The 19947-nt window shown below is 38.8% G+C and overlaps 1 protein-coding gene across 3 annotated transcripts in view; it reads left to right on the forward strand.

Annotated features, from left to right (window-relative positions):
* golga1 (golgin A1) overlaps nt 1-18823 on the forward strand; it is a 28350-nt gene extending 9527 nt beyond the window's left edge. For all 3 annotated transcript variants that reach the window (XM_059337222.1, XM_059337224.1, XM_059337223.1), the window contains 17 exons: nt 178-347; nt 724-835; nt 958-1041; nt 3242-3367; nt 4418-4513; nt 4908-5003; nt 5225-5320; nt 7117-7257; nt 7443-7517; nt 7805-7894; nt 9862-9964; nt 10879-11039; nt 12394-12552; nt 12656-12715; nt 13121-13345; nt 13437-13523; nt 16109-18823. In XM_059337222.1, the coding sequence (XP_059193205.1) occupies nt 178-347; nt 724-835; nt 958-1041; nt 3242-3367; nt 4418-4513; nt 4908-5003; nt 5225-5320; nt 7117-7257; nt 7443-7517; nt 7805-7894; nt 9862-9964; nt 10879-11039; nt 12394-12552; nt 12656-12715; nt 13121-13345; nt 13437-13523; nt 16109-16189 (1962 nt within the window). In that variant the 3' untranslated portion in view covers nt 16190-18823. The remainder of the gene's footprint in view (nt 1-177; nt 348-723; nt 836-957; nt 1042-3241; nt 3368-4417; nt 4514-4907; nt 5004-5224; nt 5321-7116; nt 7258-7442; nt 7518-7804; nt 7895-9861; nt 9965-10878; nt 11040-12393; nt 12553-12655; nt 12716-13120; nt 13346-13436; nt 13524-16108) is intronic.
* Nucleotides 18824-19947: the final 1124 nt, after the last annotated feature.

The following is a 19947-nucleotide window of genomic DNA, read 5'->3' on the forward strand; positions in this document are numbered from 1 at the left end:
GATCTGCTGTCATTTAAAGAACGAGCTGCGAGCTTGGTGCAGGATGGGAGAGTCTCTGTTTGAAAAGTATTTAGTTTGGTGAGGTGTGATTTGATTTTAACTGGGTTTACAGCAACACTATCTTTAGCGCATAATTTGTTCTTTGATTATGATTTATTTTCCTTTAATGCCTATCAGTTGCTGAAGAAGGAAGAGCAGCTGAACCAGCAGGATCAGGAGCTCCAGCAAAAGGACGCTGACGTTCAGTCGGCAAAGCAAGGGCTGTCTGAGGCTCGAAGGAAACTCCAGACTCTGGAACAGCAGCATGAGGAGAGCTGCAGACTCAACTCTGAGCTCGAAATAGAGCGGTAAGAACCAATGCAACAGGCAGCAGCATATGATTTTAGTCCTCTTTTCAAAACATCTATTTTAGTCAAGCCTTTTAATGAGCCTTGCTTTCACATTGCTAACCTTCCCTAGACAATTGAAAAATCTGTTAGAAATACAAACCATATTCCCAACAATTATATCGGGGAAATGCCTGTTCATTTTTAAGTTATCTCACCTAATAAAAAAGATGTTTATTTAGAATTTATTTCCTGACCGATAGCTGACCCTCATTATTTGGATTTAACAAAATGTGGACATTCTGTGAAATGCCAGACCTACGCGGACCCTCAATTTTCTTTAATTGCTTTTTAGGGAATTTAATAGACAAAAGTGCATGTAATTGATTTTGTACAGAGAGGAACTGCTTCTGCTCAGAGAGGAGGCAGACAAGAAGATCAGTGAGCTGGAGGGACGCTGCCAGGAGCTGCAGGCAGTCATCCAGCAGGTCTCTGAAGACTTCCAGAAGGTCAGTCCTGAACACAAGCATGCCCAAGCTACACTCTACTGCACTATACTACTTCATTCAAAAACATAAAAAAAGCCCAATGTATTTGAATCTTGTGATTTTGTGAAATGTTTGTTTTGCAGTCACAGAGTATGGTGTCGACTCTAGAGCAGTCCCTACAGGAATTACAGGCTGAACACGACGCGCTGAAGCTGCAACAACAAAAGGTCAGAGCATAATCAAATATTCACTCAACATCCATGTGTGTGGTCTGAAATGCATTTGATTGTATGATTCATACTGTTTGCTGGCCTAGAATGAACGGCCACATTTTGAATGACTTGTTATCAAGAGTGTCGGGGAACAGTACAAGTAAGTGATGTCACTTTAAGGCACTTCAAGTCCTCTATGAGGACTATCAGAACACAGCTTAGTCTTAAACTGTGTTGCACTTTGATATTTTGCCACTTAGCTCTACCTTTATCCATAATTTGAGGTGTAGAACCCATACTATACTTCCACACACTGCTTTTCTCATGTAATATCAGAATAGTTTTTATTGCCAAGTAGGGATGTCACGATTACCCGTTTTCACGATTAATTAATCGTAACGTTTCCTAAATACCGCCAATTTCTGGAAAAGATTATGCTGGATCCATGTTGGTACATCAGCGCAACTCGCCCGGAACGAAAATAAAGTTACACAACAACCACATGCACCACTTGTGTTGTTTTGTTGTCGGTCCGTGCAGTTGCAGACGGAGGTGACGGGAGGTAAAACATGGAAGGGGAAGAGCTATTCCCCCCCCATAAAAATGTGTAAAATCATACGTGTGAGAATGTTTTGGCTACCCAAAAAATGACCAAGGTGTCATTGTTGAAGACGGTCTGCCCAGGTGTAAAACATGCAACAAAAAAGTTGCCGTTAAAACAGACAATACATCAAACATGTTTCAACACCTGCAGGATAACCACCCAGCGTTGTACAACAACGTAAAGGTAAATAGTAACTAGGTTCAGTCATGTCAATGTTCACCTAACATAACAATGAATTGGTAGAAACTACTTACCGTGTCATTTGCCATTAATGGTGTGCGACACTAATTCGGAACACAGTGCAACGGGACAAGTTAAGCCGCATCATGTAACGTTACATAAAGCCACAAATGTCTCATAGTATTGAGTGAGTCGTCAAACTGTTTCAGTGTCACTGTGCAATGGCCTGTATCAGAAAAAGTAATGTAATCTTCTAAAGGTCCTCAGTCAGTGAACATTTATCATTACCTCCTTTTGTTTCTGCATTGAGCAAAAAGCAGTAAAAGCACTATGGGATGTCCCTTTCATTTATTACTAATGTATTTGTTGCAACGTAATTTAAAAATAAAATTAAAGGACCAAAACAATATTAAATAATAAAAACATATTTTTATCTGGCCACAAAAGATTAGACAAACAAATTATTAAAATGATTTTAATAGCTTAAACATTTAGTATATATGACATTCCCCTGAGGATTAATATTTGGTCCTATAAAACACTTAAAATACTTTCATATAATCACTGATATTTATATTTTTTCAGCTGGATGTTTTAAATTTATTTTTTCTTTTCTTATTCACTGGCACCTTCAAGTCAAACCAGGAGGTATGGCAGCTCAATAGCCGACCGTTGCAGAATCCTTAGTGTGTGTCAGATAGTAGTGAAATGAATTAATGCAAAAATAATCGTGATAATTGCAATATTGTGATTATTTCTCTGACAATAATCGCACCAAGAAAATCTGTAATCGTGTCATCCCTATTGCCAAGTAGGTTTTCAAATGCATATTTGATTGTAAATGTGTGCTGTTTTACTGTAAACAACCAACATCTTGTCAGGTTTCTGTGGAACTTCTCAGCGTCAAATAATTTAAAAGGTGAACGTATTTAAAGGCAGGGAATGTTTAATTTTTTTCTGAAGCAGACCAAAAGTCCTAGAGGTATAACATAATATCTTGATTATCTTGAATATCTTGACATTATACTAATTATTATTATTACAAATAATAATATTAAAATTTTAAGTTTAAGAGGCTGTACGGGGCATTCAAAACATTAATATAGCAGTAAACAACTAGTTACTATGTCAACATATAGTGAAGTAATGGTGACCTGACCAGACAATGAAGTCAGTTCTTTGTACACAACAAACATAAAGAAATTGCTATGGTAGCTGGTCCGGCTTTGAGGTTGAAATCATAACAGCCATTAGCCGGTTCCTAATCAGGTTACACTGTTAGCCCTGTCCCCCCTGTTTCCCATTTCCCTATTTTGGACTGTTCACAGTGGCATCATCACGGTTAGCTGATAGCCTCCAGCTTAGCTGCCAGCATGTGAGAGCTACATTCAACGTGCAGCCACACAAACAGTTTTCTTTTGACATTGTCAGGCTGCTGTAACAGAGGAGGACAAGGAGCGCTTGTTAGTGGATCTTCAGAAGAAAGTGACGTCTCTGGATAGAAGGCTGCAGGGGAACCTGAGCCAGGACGAGCATCTACAGGAGCTTCTCCAGGAGGTGAAGAATATCTAAAGCAAGGGCTTAGTTTGGAACATCTGTCTCATTTTATATAGTGGACATTGAAAGATTCCTTCCACTCTGTAATTTATATAAGGATGTTCTGGACAGCATAGCATTCCCCTATTCCTCAATAACTTTCCTTCATTCACTTATTAAAGAAATTGAAACAAATGATCCATTTATTAACTATCATTCATTGAAATTAAATGGATTAAATGCAGGATAATTTCAAAGGCCCCATATGGAAAAAATTTAACCTCACCTCAATGTTTGTTCATTCTGATTGTGCCCTGTCTAGGGTCGTGAACAATTAACCGATGGGACCGGATATTCGGTTTAACAAGAGAGAGATACGGCTGCGTCGGTAGCAGCCTTCTCAATCGATACAAATCAGCCATGAACTCCTAGATTAATCGGTTGTAGAGTCATGGATCGCGTATCGCGAGACTTGGAATCGGTTGGCGGCTTCACGCACTTCGAGTTTGCGTCTCTAAAACAACGGAAGAAAGAAAGATCAGCCTCACATGGGACTGATGGAAATGACAAACGATGGATAAGTGTTTCTTGCTGACAGACAGACTTTCTACTGTTTTTTTTTTTTTACTTTAATAGTATCCATAATACATCTCAATGGTGGAAATAACAGATCATGAAAGGAAAAAAGCTTCTCGAACAATTTTTCTTTTAATTTATTATAAATGTAGAAAGATGTTTGTGGTCTTTTTGTTGTTCGGATCCACAATAAAACAAAATTTTAACTCCATGGCAAATCAGAAGATGAATAAAATATTGTGAGTGACGCACTATAAAATATCTACAACAAATATTAACTGTAGAATCAAATCAAATCGTATTGTTCTTACACTGTATCGTTTGGTATTGAATCGGTCTGTAATAAAAGTATATCGTTTTTGAATCGTATCGTAACCTGTGTATCTAGATGCGTATCGAATCGTTTATCACAGAGAGATGTGCAACCCTAGCCCTGTCCCTGTTCTTCAAAATGATATAGCCACTTATTTATCAGTCCGGTTTTTGCCTTTTCAGAAGTCCAGCCTTGAACAATGTGTGGAAGAGAGCAGAACAGAGCTGCTGGTGTTACGGACAAACCATGCTGATACTGTCAGCTCTCTGGAGACACAGGTAAACCACTGCATCTCTTCACTAACTCCAGACCTACAGTAAAGGCCCTGAAACTATTTTCATTTGCCAAGTCATGATTATAAATATATATATTTTTTAGTATTAAGTTGAATGTCACTGCTATAATATCATTGTGCTAAATTAGCAGTTACCAAATAATATTTGATGCTTTTGCAGCTTTCATTTGACATGACTTTAGTCATTTCAGATCATTTTGATATCAGTCCAGTCTCAAATCTTAAGGAAATTTTGTTTATGATGAAGCTTCTACAGGAACAAAATGTGTGGCTTTCCCAACTTTCATACTTGGTACAGTCATTGTCCAGGTGTCAAAATATAAACTTATAAACTCTTAATGAAGGTCATACGTAAATGTGTTTCCTGTCTGATCTAGATATCCAAAATGAGCTGCACCATCACTGAGCTGCAGACCCTTCTCCGACACAAAGACGACTCCTCCAGAGCCTACAAAGAGAGAACAGACACACAAGTAAGCAATCAAACGCAGTCCTTAAGGAATAAGGGAAAATTAAATGATTATTTTATTCTAATAAAACCCCTTGTTCCTTTGTTCATTACCAAAATCTCATGGTCTCGTGATCTCATGAGCACCAATGAAGCAGTGAAACAGTAGTCTTCTGTTAGGGGATGATGATGCTCACAGTGTGGAAGTGTGGTCACAATTAATCATTGTACTACTTTATGTTTCAGATAGCTAATTTGGAGCAGAAATTCGAAGAGAGTAGTGAGAGACTGAAGAGTGCAGAGCATCAAATCACAGAGAAACAGCAGCTCATGGATAAACTGGTAAGTACCACAATAGTCAAAAGCACAAAATCACAACTATGGATGCAAAGTTTAAGCACTTTCCTCCATCAATTGTTGGACAGTGGTCAATAAATGGTTAATAATTAAAAGTGTGTTGCTAAATACAAACTGCATGTTTTCTTTTTAAGATTTACCCAATTAAGTTATTTTAAATTAAAATAAGAAATTGCAGCACCAACTCCACATGTCATTACTCAACAAATGGCAAAACAAAATTTAAAATAATTACAATAACAGTGTAGGATTTGAAAATTCTTTATTTTGCTGTCATCTGGTGGTTTTTATCAAGAATGACACTTTTGCAGACAGCAACGTACACTCCTAATATTCTTAATTAACACACTGCTATTCAGAGAGTGAAGTCAGTTATTTTAAAGTTGTTTCTTTTTCTTTTTTTTAACTCCATAAAAGACTAATCAGTAAAAACAGTAAGTGGTGGTTATGAAGAATTTTGGTTAATATTCTTGAAGCAAAATGTTAAAAGCAAACCTTAACTTGTGGCTGTTATTTCCATGATATCTAATATTGTATCTCCATGACTAAGTGATTAGGAAAAGGACCATATTCATATTTGGAGTAGGGATGCATTGATCTATGAGTCGCATATCTGTATCGGCCAATATCCGCCTTGTTAACTGCCATCGGCCTATCAGCAAATAAGATGACACTCGCCGACTGAAGTAGCCAATGTTTTTATCTGTTCGTTAGCATCATTTTTGAGCCCAGCACAGGATGAAGACTGTAAAACATAAGGTGCAAGAAGTACACAAGCCCTCTGAACTACCTTGTAAAAATACTTTTTAAAGTGTACTTTACATAAGCCATTGTCTCAGATTCCATTCTCTTTGCAACTGAATACTTAAGGCTACAGCCCACGGTACACATAGCATATCCCTTGTTCATGACAATCTTGATATTGATTTTGATATTTACATGCTGTCAAATTACGGTATATTTAATGTTTGTCAGCTGCATGCAATGTCACTGACTTAGAATCTTGCTATCATAACGTTGGCTTACTGGCCAACAGCTGACCAAAGAGTTCCAAGGGCTAAGCACACTAGAAAATCTCTCATTAACAAGTCATATCTAAGGTTCGTCCTATTTACTGGAGTAATGAACATCATTACATAAGAACCTTATGGGATTTTAATGGTTGTTCCAGGGATTAGTCTAACGAATAAAATGCAAGAAAATATAAATGAATGAATGAATGAATGAATAGGCTTCATTTACCTTTGCACATCAGGCAGGCCTCCTCACTGTTCATTTTTAAAAGTAATCTTAAAACCCACTTTTATTTACTGGTTTTTACCCAACATGAGACTCGCTCTGTTTTAGTTGTTTTGACTTGTTCTCCGTTTTTATTGTTGGTTTGTCCTGCCATGTACAGCACTTTGTATCAGCTGTGGCTGTTTTAAAGGGCTCTATAAATAAAGTGGATTTGATTTTGATTTCATTTATTTTTCTCTTGCCATGATATAAGCGGGTTAATACCCTTTAAAGTGTCCATAATCTTCAGTCATATATAAAAAAGTGGAACATTGTAAAGTATGTACAGTATGTGCATGTACGGATGAGTACAAAGCAGCTGGAAATGCATTCAAATTATGAAAATGTGTCTTATTTGAACATTCTGTCCAATTACTTTGAATAGGAAAAAAATAATCAGAAATCACTGAATACTTTTTGAAAGTTTGCAATTTATGAATTATAAAAGTAATGGCAATAATGTCACAAATTGGGTCTTTGTATGCATTTGCATTTTTCTTTAGCAAGGAGAGTGGAGTGCAGAGAAAGCCTTTCTGGATCAGCAGGTGTGTTTGTTAGAGCAGCAGAGTCAGGAGAAGGCCAGCCGCCTGGAGGAAACCATTACATCTCTACAGACAGAAACACAGATGCTGCATGACAACATGGTATGTTTTGTCTCTTCTAAATGTTAAAAAAAATATATATATTTGTAATCTAATACACTTATATTAATCATACTATTACACAGAGACATGGATTAATCATCATTATAAATGTATGGGTTAGAGTGAAGAGAGGGCACCGTCTGCTCTGTAATAACGGATACTTTCCCTCTATGTTTGTGTACTAGGCTGATCTGGACAAGCAGAGGAGCGAGGCAAGCTCCACTCTCAGCCAGCAGATGGAAGAACTGGAACAGTGCAGGGTAAGATCAACTTAACACACTAGGTTGTTTTTTTAAATGCGCAAATTCAGCTCAAAGCTCAGTGTGTAAACGCATAACCTTACACATTTTATTCAATTGTAGGCTTGACGTAACCCAATACAGATTCACTGAGAACCATAGCTAAAATCTATATACTGAACATTCACCAAAATTGTTGGGTCTACTAGAAATATGGAGGTTTTAAGATTAACAAAGGGGTCATTGTCATAAAGGAAAGCAAAGTGTATTTGTAGTTCTCTTGTTTTGATCTTGGTGTGTTCCGTCAGGCGGAGCTGAGCAGCCGGCAGACGGTGAGCACGGAAATTGCAAAAGCTCTAGAAGAAACAAGACGACAGAAGGAGGAGCTGCAAACACAGGTCTGTAGGCAAACGCGCATCATGCTGTATTTACAAAAAAAGAAAGCAAACATGTGACTTTTATCCGTGCCAAGCCAAACCATGACGCACGTATTAGCATTTCCATAACCAGTTTTAGTGCACCAAGCTGTGCCGAGTCACGCCGGATGGACCTTCTCCAGAGTAGGGCCTTAGCATTCTCGCTAACTGGTGACAACCCCCCTTCTCCCCTCACAGCTATGTTGCGAGCCTCAACATGTGCAGAAGACCAGAGAGAAAGGTTCTTGTTCGAAAGGCTCTTGTGTTTTCAGCTCTCTGTACTTTACAGTTTAATTGTAACTTAACTCTAACTAACCTTAACTCTCTAACTGTTAGTGGCTGTTCTTCAATAAAAACAAGTCTGCTGTTACTGCCAGGCGGATGAGTACAAGCCGAAACAGCCTCAGTGAGAAGTTAGATGAAGAGCTGAAGAGGACAGGGGCCGGATTCACAAAGCATTCTTCAGGAAAAAATGCTTCTAAACTGCCACTTTTTTCTTAACTTTGCTCTTAAGACAAAATTTAAGAAGATTTAGTATTCATGAAGAGATTCTTATCTTTTCTTTTTTTCTCAAGATAGAACTTGAGAACAAATGAGATTCTTGAAAACAAAGTTCTTAGATTTCTTCTCAAATTTCTTTACAACTTTAAGAGAAGCCCTCACCAGTCTGAAAACGGCTACAGTGAAAAGGTTAGTCTTGATGTGCATTTACTTGAATACATTTGTATGGTATTTATTCATTTACTTTAATATGTAGTTCAGCCCTAGACTAATTTGTTGAAACATTTATTATTTTGGCAGTTGACCTATAATTGAAAGGTCCTTTCAGTCTGTGTGACATGTAGGCCTATTCCTAGATTACACTACAATGTACTCTCAGTAAATCACGGAGGCAGTTGTTGTATTTGATACTACTTAACTAATCACTATGAACATATTATTTAAGTAGGCCAAGTTACTGAAACCATGTCCTTATTATTACTTTTAGATGGAAGTTCTTTGGGTGGCAGCTAGGGAGCAAAATCCACCAAGACCTCTGAGAGACAGAATGGATCCTCTTACTCCCTGATCGTGTCTTAATTAGACAATAAAGGCTCCCTAGGCCTACAATTGTTTTTCTGGGAAGTGATCTTAAGTTAAAAATCTGAGAACCTAAGTCCTAAATGAGAAAACTAAGAAGTTCCTAAGACATACGGCAATTCTTAAGAAAAAAAATGGTGAATAGCATTTAAGAACATTCTCGTTAAAAAAAAAATGTTCCTTAGTGTTATCTTAAGAACGCTTTTGTGAATTTGGCCCTAGGTATCTACTGCAACTTTGCAAACACCTCACAGGTTAACAACTTCACTGTGTCCACTGTGTGATAGAAAAAACACTTGCAGCTAACATTGTCAGCTCAAGAGGCAAGCTTGAAATGTAAATGTATGTCCCTGCTGTGCTGTGGTTTAGTTCAATTCAATTTTATTTATATAGCCCAGAATCACAAATCCCTGATTAGCCTCAAAGTGTTTTACAGATTGCACAGGGTACGACACCTTCTGTCCTTTGACTGTCACAGTGGACAGGGAAAAACTTGTTATACAGAACAGATCAACATAGTAGAGAGAGTGGAAGAGGTGAGATGGAGGGATGAGAGAGATGGAGAATAACAAGATGAACAATGATAACAATATTAGCACTAACCCTACAATGAAGTCTGTGACTAGTGATGGTAGATGTGCTGGAAAATGGGATCAATAAAATCAGTGGAGCTGGTACGAGTGTATGGAGAAGGCTATGTCATCCCCCTCAAATGATGCAGCAGACTCCCTCTGAACCTTTTTGTGGAAAAAGAAGAACAAAAGGGTTATTACTCAGTGGACTGTTCCCTTATTTGATCACACACAGATTCAAAGACAGTGTAAAGAGAGTGTAAGGCATGTAACTCAAAGTATTTTATTTGTCGTCAGGTTGGAGAGCTGACCACATCACTACAGACCTCACAGCAGGAACTGTCCAGTGTCACTGAGAAGCTAGCACTGAGAGAGGAAGACATCAAAACACTCAAGAACGGTAAACACACACATGCACACTTAAAATTCTTTTCAAAATATTGCCACCTGAGGCTCCCACATGCTTTCTTTTTGTAATCATGGGTTAAAGTTCTTATTTGTGTGACAGTGGTTGTTAATGGTGGACAAGGCTAAATATTAGCTTACCGTTTTATCCCAAACCAGATGTGGTCTGTTAAGTTCCAGACTGTTCCACAGTCGATGTACTACCTGCAGTAGATGATGGTCAGAAGTGCTCCAGACAGGAAATTAATTAATGTATCACTGCAGACAGGGACTGCAACAACATATTTTAACACATAAATGAAGGCCCACCCTAAGAAATTTATACCCATTTATGTGTATGCTATATTTAAAAACTGTCCACTGGTTTTTGTTGCTATCCACTGCCGTTTCATTTGGCACTACTTTTTCTCATCTGTAGAACCCAACCATATTCTCACCAAAACAGCTGATCTGCAGAAGTGCGGGAAGCATATACAGCGGTGTAAAAAAGTGTTGGTGCCCTTCCTTTTTTCCTATGTTTTTGCATGTTTTTCACACTTAAATGTTTCAGATCCAACATGTTCTAGATTTTGTTTTCCCTTAATAATAAAAACCTTCATTTAAAAACTGCATCTTGTGTAAACTTGTGTTATCTTGACTAATATTTAAATTTGTTAGATGATCTGAAACATTTAAGTGTGACAAACATGCAAAAACATAAATCAGGAAGGGGGTCAACACTTTTCCACACCACTGTAGCTTTGCTTATGCATAGGAACATGGAAGTTCTATGGTTGATACCAGAGTTCTAAACTCTGCTTGTAGCACGGCAGCGGATGTCCAGATTGTAAATATTCAAGTTATAAGTTCATTTTAAGTTCATTTTATGTTTGAAAACAAATATGCAGTGTGTGTATGCATGTGTTGCAGAGGTGCAGTGTCGGCAGGCATCACTGGTCCAACTACAGGAGGAGGTGGAGCAGCAGAGAGTCCAGATGGAGCAGATGGAGCTGGACAAAGACTCCCAGCTGATCAGCCTAAAGGAGGAGCTGGTCAGCCAGACACAGCAGCTAGATGCCTGCCAGGCACGGGTAAGCACCGACACACAAAGCCAGAATTACCTAGAAACACACATGCTCTTGTATTACAATGAATACGTTGATTTGTGATTTAAAGTTCAACCACAATTAACACATAAAAACCATCTAGGGAACACCAGTGTTCCAAATTTGTAGATAAACTTTCATGGGATAAAGGGTGTTTCCAGTACAGCCCAATACCTGGAATGAGGCGGGTCTCACTCGCCGAAACACCCCTAATTTGAATTTGAATATGAGCCGTCCTGAGTAGTCTTTTGACGGAACCTTTTTAGTCCCTGTTGAAGAGCAGGGCCGTTTTTCTCCCCTGAAAAAAGCCTGGTTGCTGATTGGATAGAACGATAAGCAGGATGTGACGTAGTACTCGACGCCACAACAACACGCACCATTTGTAACAGCCAGTGAAGCAGTGTTGCCAACTTAGCAACTTTATTGCTATAATTAGGTTTTTCAGACCCCCTTAGGGACTATTTTTCAAAAAAGGGAATCCAGCAACTTTTTCTGGTGTTATTGGAGACTGCTTCTTTATCTAGAGTAAGAAGGAGTAAGAACTAGTCGAAGCAGCACAGTCCTCCTGCAGCAGTCTATCCCAGCTGGAGCCAGAGGGGATGTTAACCCCTTAGCGTCCAGTCTGCAAATTGCTAATAGGCTAACAGTTAGCTCTGTAGCAGTACAGTGTGTATGTGCTGCTGCTGCAAGAGGTGTTCACTTAGCGATCTCTGTTTGTTTAAAGGAAACACGGCTATAGTTGAAATTTTTTGAAGAGGGGTTGTATGAGTCACTTATCCATCATCAGCATATTAAATACAGAAGATACCAGTTGGCATGGACCCAGTTTGAAGCAGGGAGGACTACTAGCATGGAAGTAGTAGAAAGGAAGCTATTCATTGCACTGCTGTGGATAGGGCAGCAGCAAAACTTATTTGAGCCACCTAAGAAAATGCAACTTCACCTATTTAACTTCACCGCTGACTCTGGCTCGGATGGCCACTGACTTTGTTGCATGTGTGTTAGTGTGTGTGTGTATGTGGAGGAACTGTGCACTAACGCAGTGAGCTGCGGAGATTCTACAGCGTGATAACTACTCCAAAACATTAAAGTACTAATAAAAGAACCGGTAGCATTGGAGTTGCTTTATACTACGGTCATTAATAAAAACTCCCTGTTTTTATTTATCTTATTCTTTTGAGATCTGGTCTGTTGAATAGGCCTGGTATGAACTGAGGCCGTTAGGAATCAGTCAGGAATTTGCCCTGATCTTGTTTATTTTCAGATTTTCACATACTGTATAATCTAATCTAATCAAACATGAATTGATGGCTTGTGTGGTTTGGTATGTGTTGTTCAGATCTCATACCTGGAGGTCGAAGTGGAGACCTTAACGGAACAACTTCACAGCCCTGAAGTGTGTGAGGAGGATCAGAACGGTAGCGTGACGGTGGATGATCTGGATCACATTCAGAAGGTCAACCGAGAGCTAGAGCAGCAGCTCACAGACAAAAGCAGGGTCAGTTACCTTTATACTCCCACTGTTGTTTCTCTAGCTTTTTATAAAATATCAATATGCAGATACACCCATCACCACACATAAATCACATAATATTTTGCAGACCATCAAGCAGCTGCAGCAGAGACTGGCAGAACTGAAGAGGACACTGCAGAAGGAACTGGTGAGACACAGTCAATCTCATGGGCTAAATGTTTTCTTTTGTTCTGACAATATGCCTGCAAACTGAACATTTCTTGGTAATGGAGCTAGTCCGCCTTGTTCTTTATAACTGGGCAACAAATGGAAGCCATGTGATTTGAAGGAGAGCTGAGCGATTTTATTCAAATCTTACATACATGTTAATGCCCAATAATGTGTCCATTATAAGGACTTAATGTGCGTGGGATGGTGTCCTGCAGAAGCCATTAATTCTTGATTATGGACTCCTTCAAAGATTGAACCCAGTTGATCTAAAAACTTTTAGCATAAGGCTGCACCATAACAAAATGTAAAAAAAAAAAAGGTAAAGGGGTCTGAATACTTTTTGAAAGCACCATATAAGTGTTCCCTTCTTTATGCTCTGTAGAAACTAAAGGCTGAGCCAGAAGCTGAAGGGAAAGAGAAGGTTCCAGAAAGCCGAGCAGAAAAACAAGAGAAGTTTTGTGCAGACCTGCTACCAACCTGCACACTAAGCCCCCCGACCTCCAAAACCACAGTGACAAACACCTCAGACCTCAACGACTCAAGAGAAATCAACTTTGAGTATCTCAAACACGTTGTACTTAAATTTATGTCATCCAGAGAGGCTGAGGTAGGTCCTCTCCATTAATTACTGAGGCTAAAATAAGTAAATAAAAGAGCTCAAAATCCAGTCTAATTGTGAGTGTGTGTTTCTCTGTCAGGCGTTCCAGCTAATACGAGCTGTATCTGTGCTGCTGAACTTCACTCGTGAGGAAGAGGACATGTTGAAACAAACTCTGGAGTACAAGGTTGGTGCTCAGTCTTTAGCTTCAAACACTGGATTTCAAAGACCACTGCATGAAATAATGGCCACTAAAGCTATGTTTTTTGAATATTTGTTTAAAATACAATTTGCAAGTGAATGTGTTCAAGGTGAAAAACTGAAACATTTGCGCCATGATGGGATACTTACTAAGACCTGGGATTTGGGTGTGATTTGTAGACTGTATATAAATAATTGATGTAGTGACAGTGACGTCACCCATTGGTTTGTGGACTACCCGTTGGAAGCATCGAGTTCAGCGTTGCACTCGTCGCCATCTTGCGTCGCCATCTTGTTTCCGTTACGCGGAGCAGACCATATTTGGACTGTGGAGGAGCGAGAGGGATCTGATCACTGACTACACGCCTCACGAAAATGTACGTTACTTACCTGAAAAAATGAGCAGCGACTCCTTGGAGTGTCTGTTAGTCCAACCTAACGCTGAATAAGACATTTTTAATTGACAAAATGTTCAAATAAACTGTCGTTAAGTGGAAATACAGTGAAAGGGTCAAAGTTATGAGACCAAACCGGTAAACGTCCTTTTTTATATCTATATAACGTTATATAAAACTTTATTGACATGTTGCCGTGGATACGCATTGCTCTGCTTCTCTCCTGATGACGGCTCGCCGTGTCAGTGACCTGTCAATCGAAGGTAGCCACGCCCCAAATCATACGATTCTTTAAATTCTATTTTCTTCTAAATGGGGCCATTATTTACACAATTAAGATTTTTTACTAGGGATTGAGACCATAGTGTTGTCCTAAAAAAAATTCTGAGGTAATAAATCAAGTGAGAAGTTTTCTCATTTTGCATTGAAATGGATGGACAGAAATGCTTCTGCAGCCTCCGTCAGCCCCCCCTCCCTGCTGGAATTTTCAGTAGATTGCAGTTTAAGGCACTTCCTGGTTTGCCTCACTGCTCAGACCCAGAGGTTGCCACCTGGTGTGAGTGTAGACAAAGAATTGTAGAAAAAGATTGTGTTGGTTATGATCAACATATTTTCAACTTAATTTCACACTATTGCTCATAATGGGCCTCAGGCAAGAACCAGTTATACAAAAAGATTAATCCGTAAGGCCTTTTTACATCAGGGATGAAATGAAAAGACAAAATATGAAATATTTGTTGATTTGTTTGCAGTCACGCCTTTCACACCAAAGTGGAGAGGAATCTACATTCTGTGCATTCCACCAAAAATATAATGATCCCACTGTCAAATAATCATTGGTTCATCTTTGTTACGAAAATAAACCCACAAGAGATGGGCTCCAGCTACAGTATAGGAAATGTGCACCAACAATCCTCCAATGTGGCGGGAAAAGTATGCATTGTTAAATGCTTAGGTTCATTGCACTGGTAGTTTATTATAATACAAAGCATTGTGGTCAATTATGGTGACATTATAATATCCCAAGCGCTTTCTAGATTCCTCAAGGAAAGACCTTGAGCTCCATTGCTTCCATTGCTGGTAATAAAAAATGAATTCTTGGAAAAGATTTGTTCTCTGCGTGTTACCTTGACCTTCTTAAAATGAAGTCATTTTTTGTCAAAATTGTTTTTTTTGCCCAAATCATCTCCTCATGACGCGGGCCACCTATGGTACAATTGTCTACATCCTCAGTTGATCAGATCATGTGATTTTACCCCTTTAAGATCATCACTTCTTTGACAATTTGCCACATTCATAGGCATCAGATAAGAACGCAGCAAAGAAGAGCTAGAGGGAGATTGATTAGTTATCAGTTTAGTTTATCAGTGTTTTATTGTTGACACTAATATTGGTAACACTTTATTTTGAAGGTGTATACATAAGAGTGACATGAGCGTGTCATAAACATGACATGGGATGTGTCATGAACATTAATGACACTTTGAAGTAACATTAATGCTCATGATACTTGTCATGTCATGTTTCTGACAGGCTTGTGTGACTCTTATGTAGACACCTTCAAAATAAAGTGTTACCATATCTTGCCTAAGTCACAAAGGCATGCTCAAAAAATTGCCTAAGTCATTTATTTCTCTTAAGTCACATAATTTACACACAGTGTTATTACTATGCCAATAGCCATCCTTTGTTACATCCTTTTTGAGTGAAATGATCAATAAATGTCATATGTTACACTTTTGGTGAAGTTTTTTGTGTTTCCTGCAAAACTTGAAAAAAATGACTTGGACAATTATTTTAACAGGGTAACTATGTGAGGGGTTTAAGAGAAATAAAGTCCGGAGTGGTCGAGGCCTGTTGTACGAGTTATACAACGTAACCCTTCTCTTCAAAGGGGAGAAACCCTTGTTTAATATAAAAAACTCTAATGCCTAAATCTAAAATAATTCTGTAAAATGGTATGGTTGCCACTTTGGCGTTTCGACAACAGATTTTTTTCCTTTTAATTAAATATTTTAACAATGAACATGTATAAAATTAAGCTTATTCATTGTAACAGCTGGCCCAAGGTCTTCTGGTTGCTGTTGAGGTGAAGATTCTGTTATATTACATACAATAGAATATATTTGTGATGACCCAGTAGCCTGTCTGGTGACTGCTATGTTCTGTGTTCTAGATGTCCTGGTTTGGATCGAAGCCTTCTCCAAAGGGTACCATCCGGCCTTCCGTCTCAGGCACTTGGACTCACTGGAGCTGATGAGCAGCAGAAAGAGCTGAATCGATGGAGAGAAGGAACCAAAGGACCCCCTCTAGGAGGAAGAAGTCCTGTGGCTCCCATCACAGAGCAGGACTCTAGCTTTAACCTTTGAACAGCCTCTCACAGTTTTCTCTGTCTCTGTGTGAAAAGGACTGTTTTCTGCTCTTTGGGGACAGAGAAGGGCTGCACGGTATGTTAATAATCAGTTGTTGATTATTAAATTACATTATTTCCTTGTCAGTGGTGAAGGCAGATGGACTTTTGACCATATGTTATAGAGGGTAAACTTATACACATAATTCCCACTGGAGTTTTAAGTGTCTTGAGTCTCACTTTTCTTCCCTGACATGTGACACAGATCTGATGCTTTCTACCCTGTGAAAACAGGAAAAAGTGATTTAGCATGTGAGAAAATGAGACACGGCATCAGAAACAAAACAGATTGACTTGACTGTTAGCTTTGGAGCTGCCTCATTTCTACCCAGATGCGAACTACACAGGTCGCATATTTTTGGTTTCAACAAAAAAACGACGTGACAGTCTTCATGGGACTAATGGTGAAGCATTGATTGCTAAAGGACCTTTCACCCTTCACTTGGTTATCTTTCACAGAGGGCTTCATAATGAAAATGTGTATTTTAATTTAATTGGTACAGGTTACCGAAGCTGATCTGGTTTCAGTATAAGTGAGAGCTTATTTAATAGTACCAGCCAAATGGACATAAATAGTTCACATTTGTGTCAAAGGATCTTTATTTGTCTACATGTAGAGTTTGAGGCCCCTTTCCCAAATTTATCTTAAAAATGTCCTCCATCTTTTTATTTTTACTGGAAATTAGCTTTTTTTATTATCTTTAGAAATATTCATGATGGCATTGAAAGGAATATGTGTGTATACTATGCTCTGATGGCAAAGGAATGTTATTAGTTTAAGACTACTTTACAAAGCTCTTTGCACAATCAAGGGAATCCACAATAGGATTCCTGTCCAATAGCACCTCCAATTTCCAGAATTGTCATGAGAAATGAGAACACTGACATATTACCATTTGTGGTTGAAGATTATTAGTCACGATTACCTGTGCTGAATTTTAAATGAGCAAACGTAAGTTAGGTTTGACTCATTTCTCTTTAGTATTACATTTCCATCATATTTCTTCAAGTTATGTCACTGAAATCCCCTTTACAATATGTTGTTATAGGACAGCATATAGACAGTGTAAACATTTTTTTTTTAACGATTCCTTAAATTTGCATAATAAAGATTTGGGACCATGGGACGTATTACAGTGTAAAAAATAAACTTGTCAGTGCTCTCTAGTTGACAAGACAATATATAATGGGGTCTATTGGCCAACATTTAAACTGACATGGCCTTGCTGTAGTTCCACAGCTTATTTAAATTGCAATCAAAACCTAGCTTGGCCATTGGACTGTTACTCTGTTGAGCCTACCAGCAGACCTTGTTTTCAAATCCTTACTCCCTCACCTAGATTGGGGGACCCTAATCTCACCATGGCACTAATTTAAACGACCTACTGGCTAAACATTTGACTAGTTCAGCTTGTTGTGGGATTATATATACGTATCTTTGAAGGGCTGCCTTGGAGGCTCAGGTCAGGCTAAAAGGTGTCTTTTCTCAATTGCTGCTACTGGAGAAACGCGTGTCTGCCACAGCTGATGCAATTGAATGTACAGACCGTCCTTTAACACCGATACAAATGATTTGGACTATAGCTGTCCATTTGGCTAATATAAAAATGTGATAAAATAAGTGAATTCCATGTAAATGATGACTGGAAGACCTGCTCTACCTTTACCTGCCTTTGCTAATGTAAATAGAAGTACATTCCACATGTCTATTTATATATAGAAATGTGTACATAAAGTATGCATTGAGAACTTTATAAAGCAGTGGATGTAAATGGTTTGTTGTGACCAGTTTGCAGTATTTATCATCATCATCATCAGAATCATCATCAGAATCATCATCAGACCTGAACCGATATGTTTCTGCCTCAGCTTGTAACTCAGTCCCACTGCCCATCACTATCCTCCTCCTCCTCCTCCTTCAATGTGATGTAAGTCACAACACAATGAGGTTTATTTTTTACATCAGTGGGAAGCCCGGGAAACCTGCATGTTTGCTGTTTAATTGCATTGTTGAATCCCTCAGGCAGTCCGCTCTGTCTTTTACAGTTCTCATAATTTCTAAAAGGCCCTGGACTCAGCATTTGTATTAATTCCAGGGATATGCATACAACCAAAAGCAGAAATACATCAGGGTGCTGTCGGCAAGATTATCAGTCACAAAAAAGAAAATTTGAGATCAGATTAATGTTTGAAGTTGTATCTTCTGAATACATATATCTGTATATTGGGATACAGGGGTCCATCTTTGAATGCAGAACTGTTATCTTGTGTTACTGATGTAGTCACCCAAGCTGCTGGGTAGTATACTATCTCCATGAGAATCAAAACAAACAATGAATGCACTTTTTAACCTGATCCTACTGTGTTAAACCCTGAAACACAACTGTACAATCACTACAGCTTTTCTGTCTTCTGCTTTTTATGATTTAACAAAGATGTAATTTTCCCACATTTATTAATAATAAATCTGAAATGGTAAAATCATGTCTGCTGGCTCTAAATCCTGCATATTTAGTAGGAATGTTTACAGATGACAATGGGAGAGAGGCGTTGTACTCTGTTGCACCTTGGGATTGCTTTTAACAATGAAAAGAGCTTTACAGATAAAATGTATTATTATTATTATTATTAGAGGCGGATTACACCCTCCACAGGTGCCACCCGTCAATCACAGGGCTGACACACCATTCACACCTATGGGAAATTAAACTACTGCATGTTTTGGACTGTGGGAGCACCAAGTAGAAATATATTGAGGCACAGGGAGAAAATGCAAACTCCACACAGAAAAGGCCCCAAGCCACAAATCGGCTCAAACAACAAAGTTCTTGCTACGAGGCAACCGTGTTGACTGCGCTGCCATGAAAATGGCACACAGTCTATCCAAAACAACCCACTTTCTAAACAGACGTTTTTTTTATTTTTATATCCGCTTTGCACTGCATCTCTCCCAATTCTGTCATGACCTGGCTCAAAGGAGATGACAAAAATAGGAGAGAGACACAGTACAATGTGGATATAAAAATATATTTATTTAAATGAAGTAATACAAGCATGAGATTTGTACGTCAGTGGTTTCAGTCATGTAAGGTAGGGTGTTGTTAAGTGGAAATGAATGGAACCCCAAAGGAACCAAAAAAGGGTGCGGACACTGGCGAGGGAAGTGAGACAGAGCGAGCTGACAGCCAGCAGCCCTTTTTATCCAGCTGGAACACTGGCCAGGTGCTCCGGATCAGGTTGATGGCACCAGCTGATCACCTCGGCAAAAGACAAACAATTAGGTCATCAGAGTGAAATAGACGGGGCCATCACAATAAGTATTCAGGCTCTATGCTATGACCCTTGACATTTAGCTTGTACTTCACTACCCTTAATCATCTGAGATGTTTCTACACATTGACTGAGGCCTACATTTGGTATATTTTGTTGTTTGGACATTAGTAGTAAAGGCACACACCTGTCTATATAAGGTCTCACAGTTGTCAGAGCAAAGATCAAGCGATGCGAGAGCCCAGAGGCAGGATTGGTGTCTAGACACAGGTCTGGGGAAGGCAACAAATACATTTTGCTGCATTGAAGGTTCCTAGGAGCAAAGTGACATTCAT

The sequence above is a fragment of the Centropristis striata genome, chromosome 7 (assembly GCF_030273125.1).
Source record: "Centropristis striata isolate RG_2023a ecotype Rhode Island chromosome 7, C.striata_1.0, whole genome shotgun sequence".
Taxonomy (NCBI): Eukaryota; Metazoa; Chordata; class Actinopteri; order Perciformes; family Serranidae; genus Centropristis; species Centropristis striata.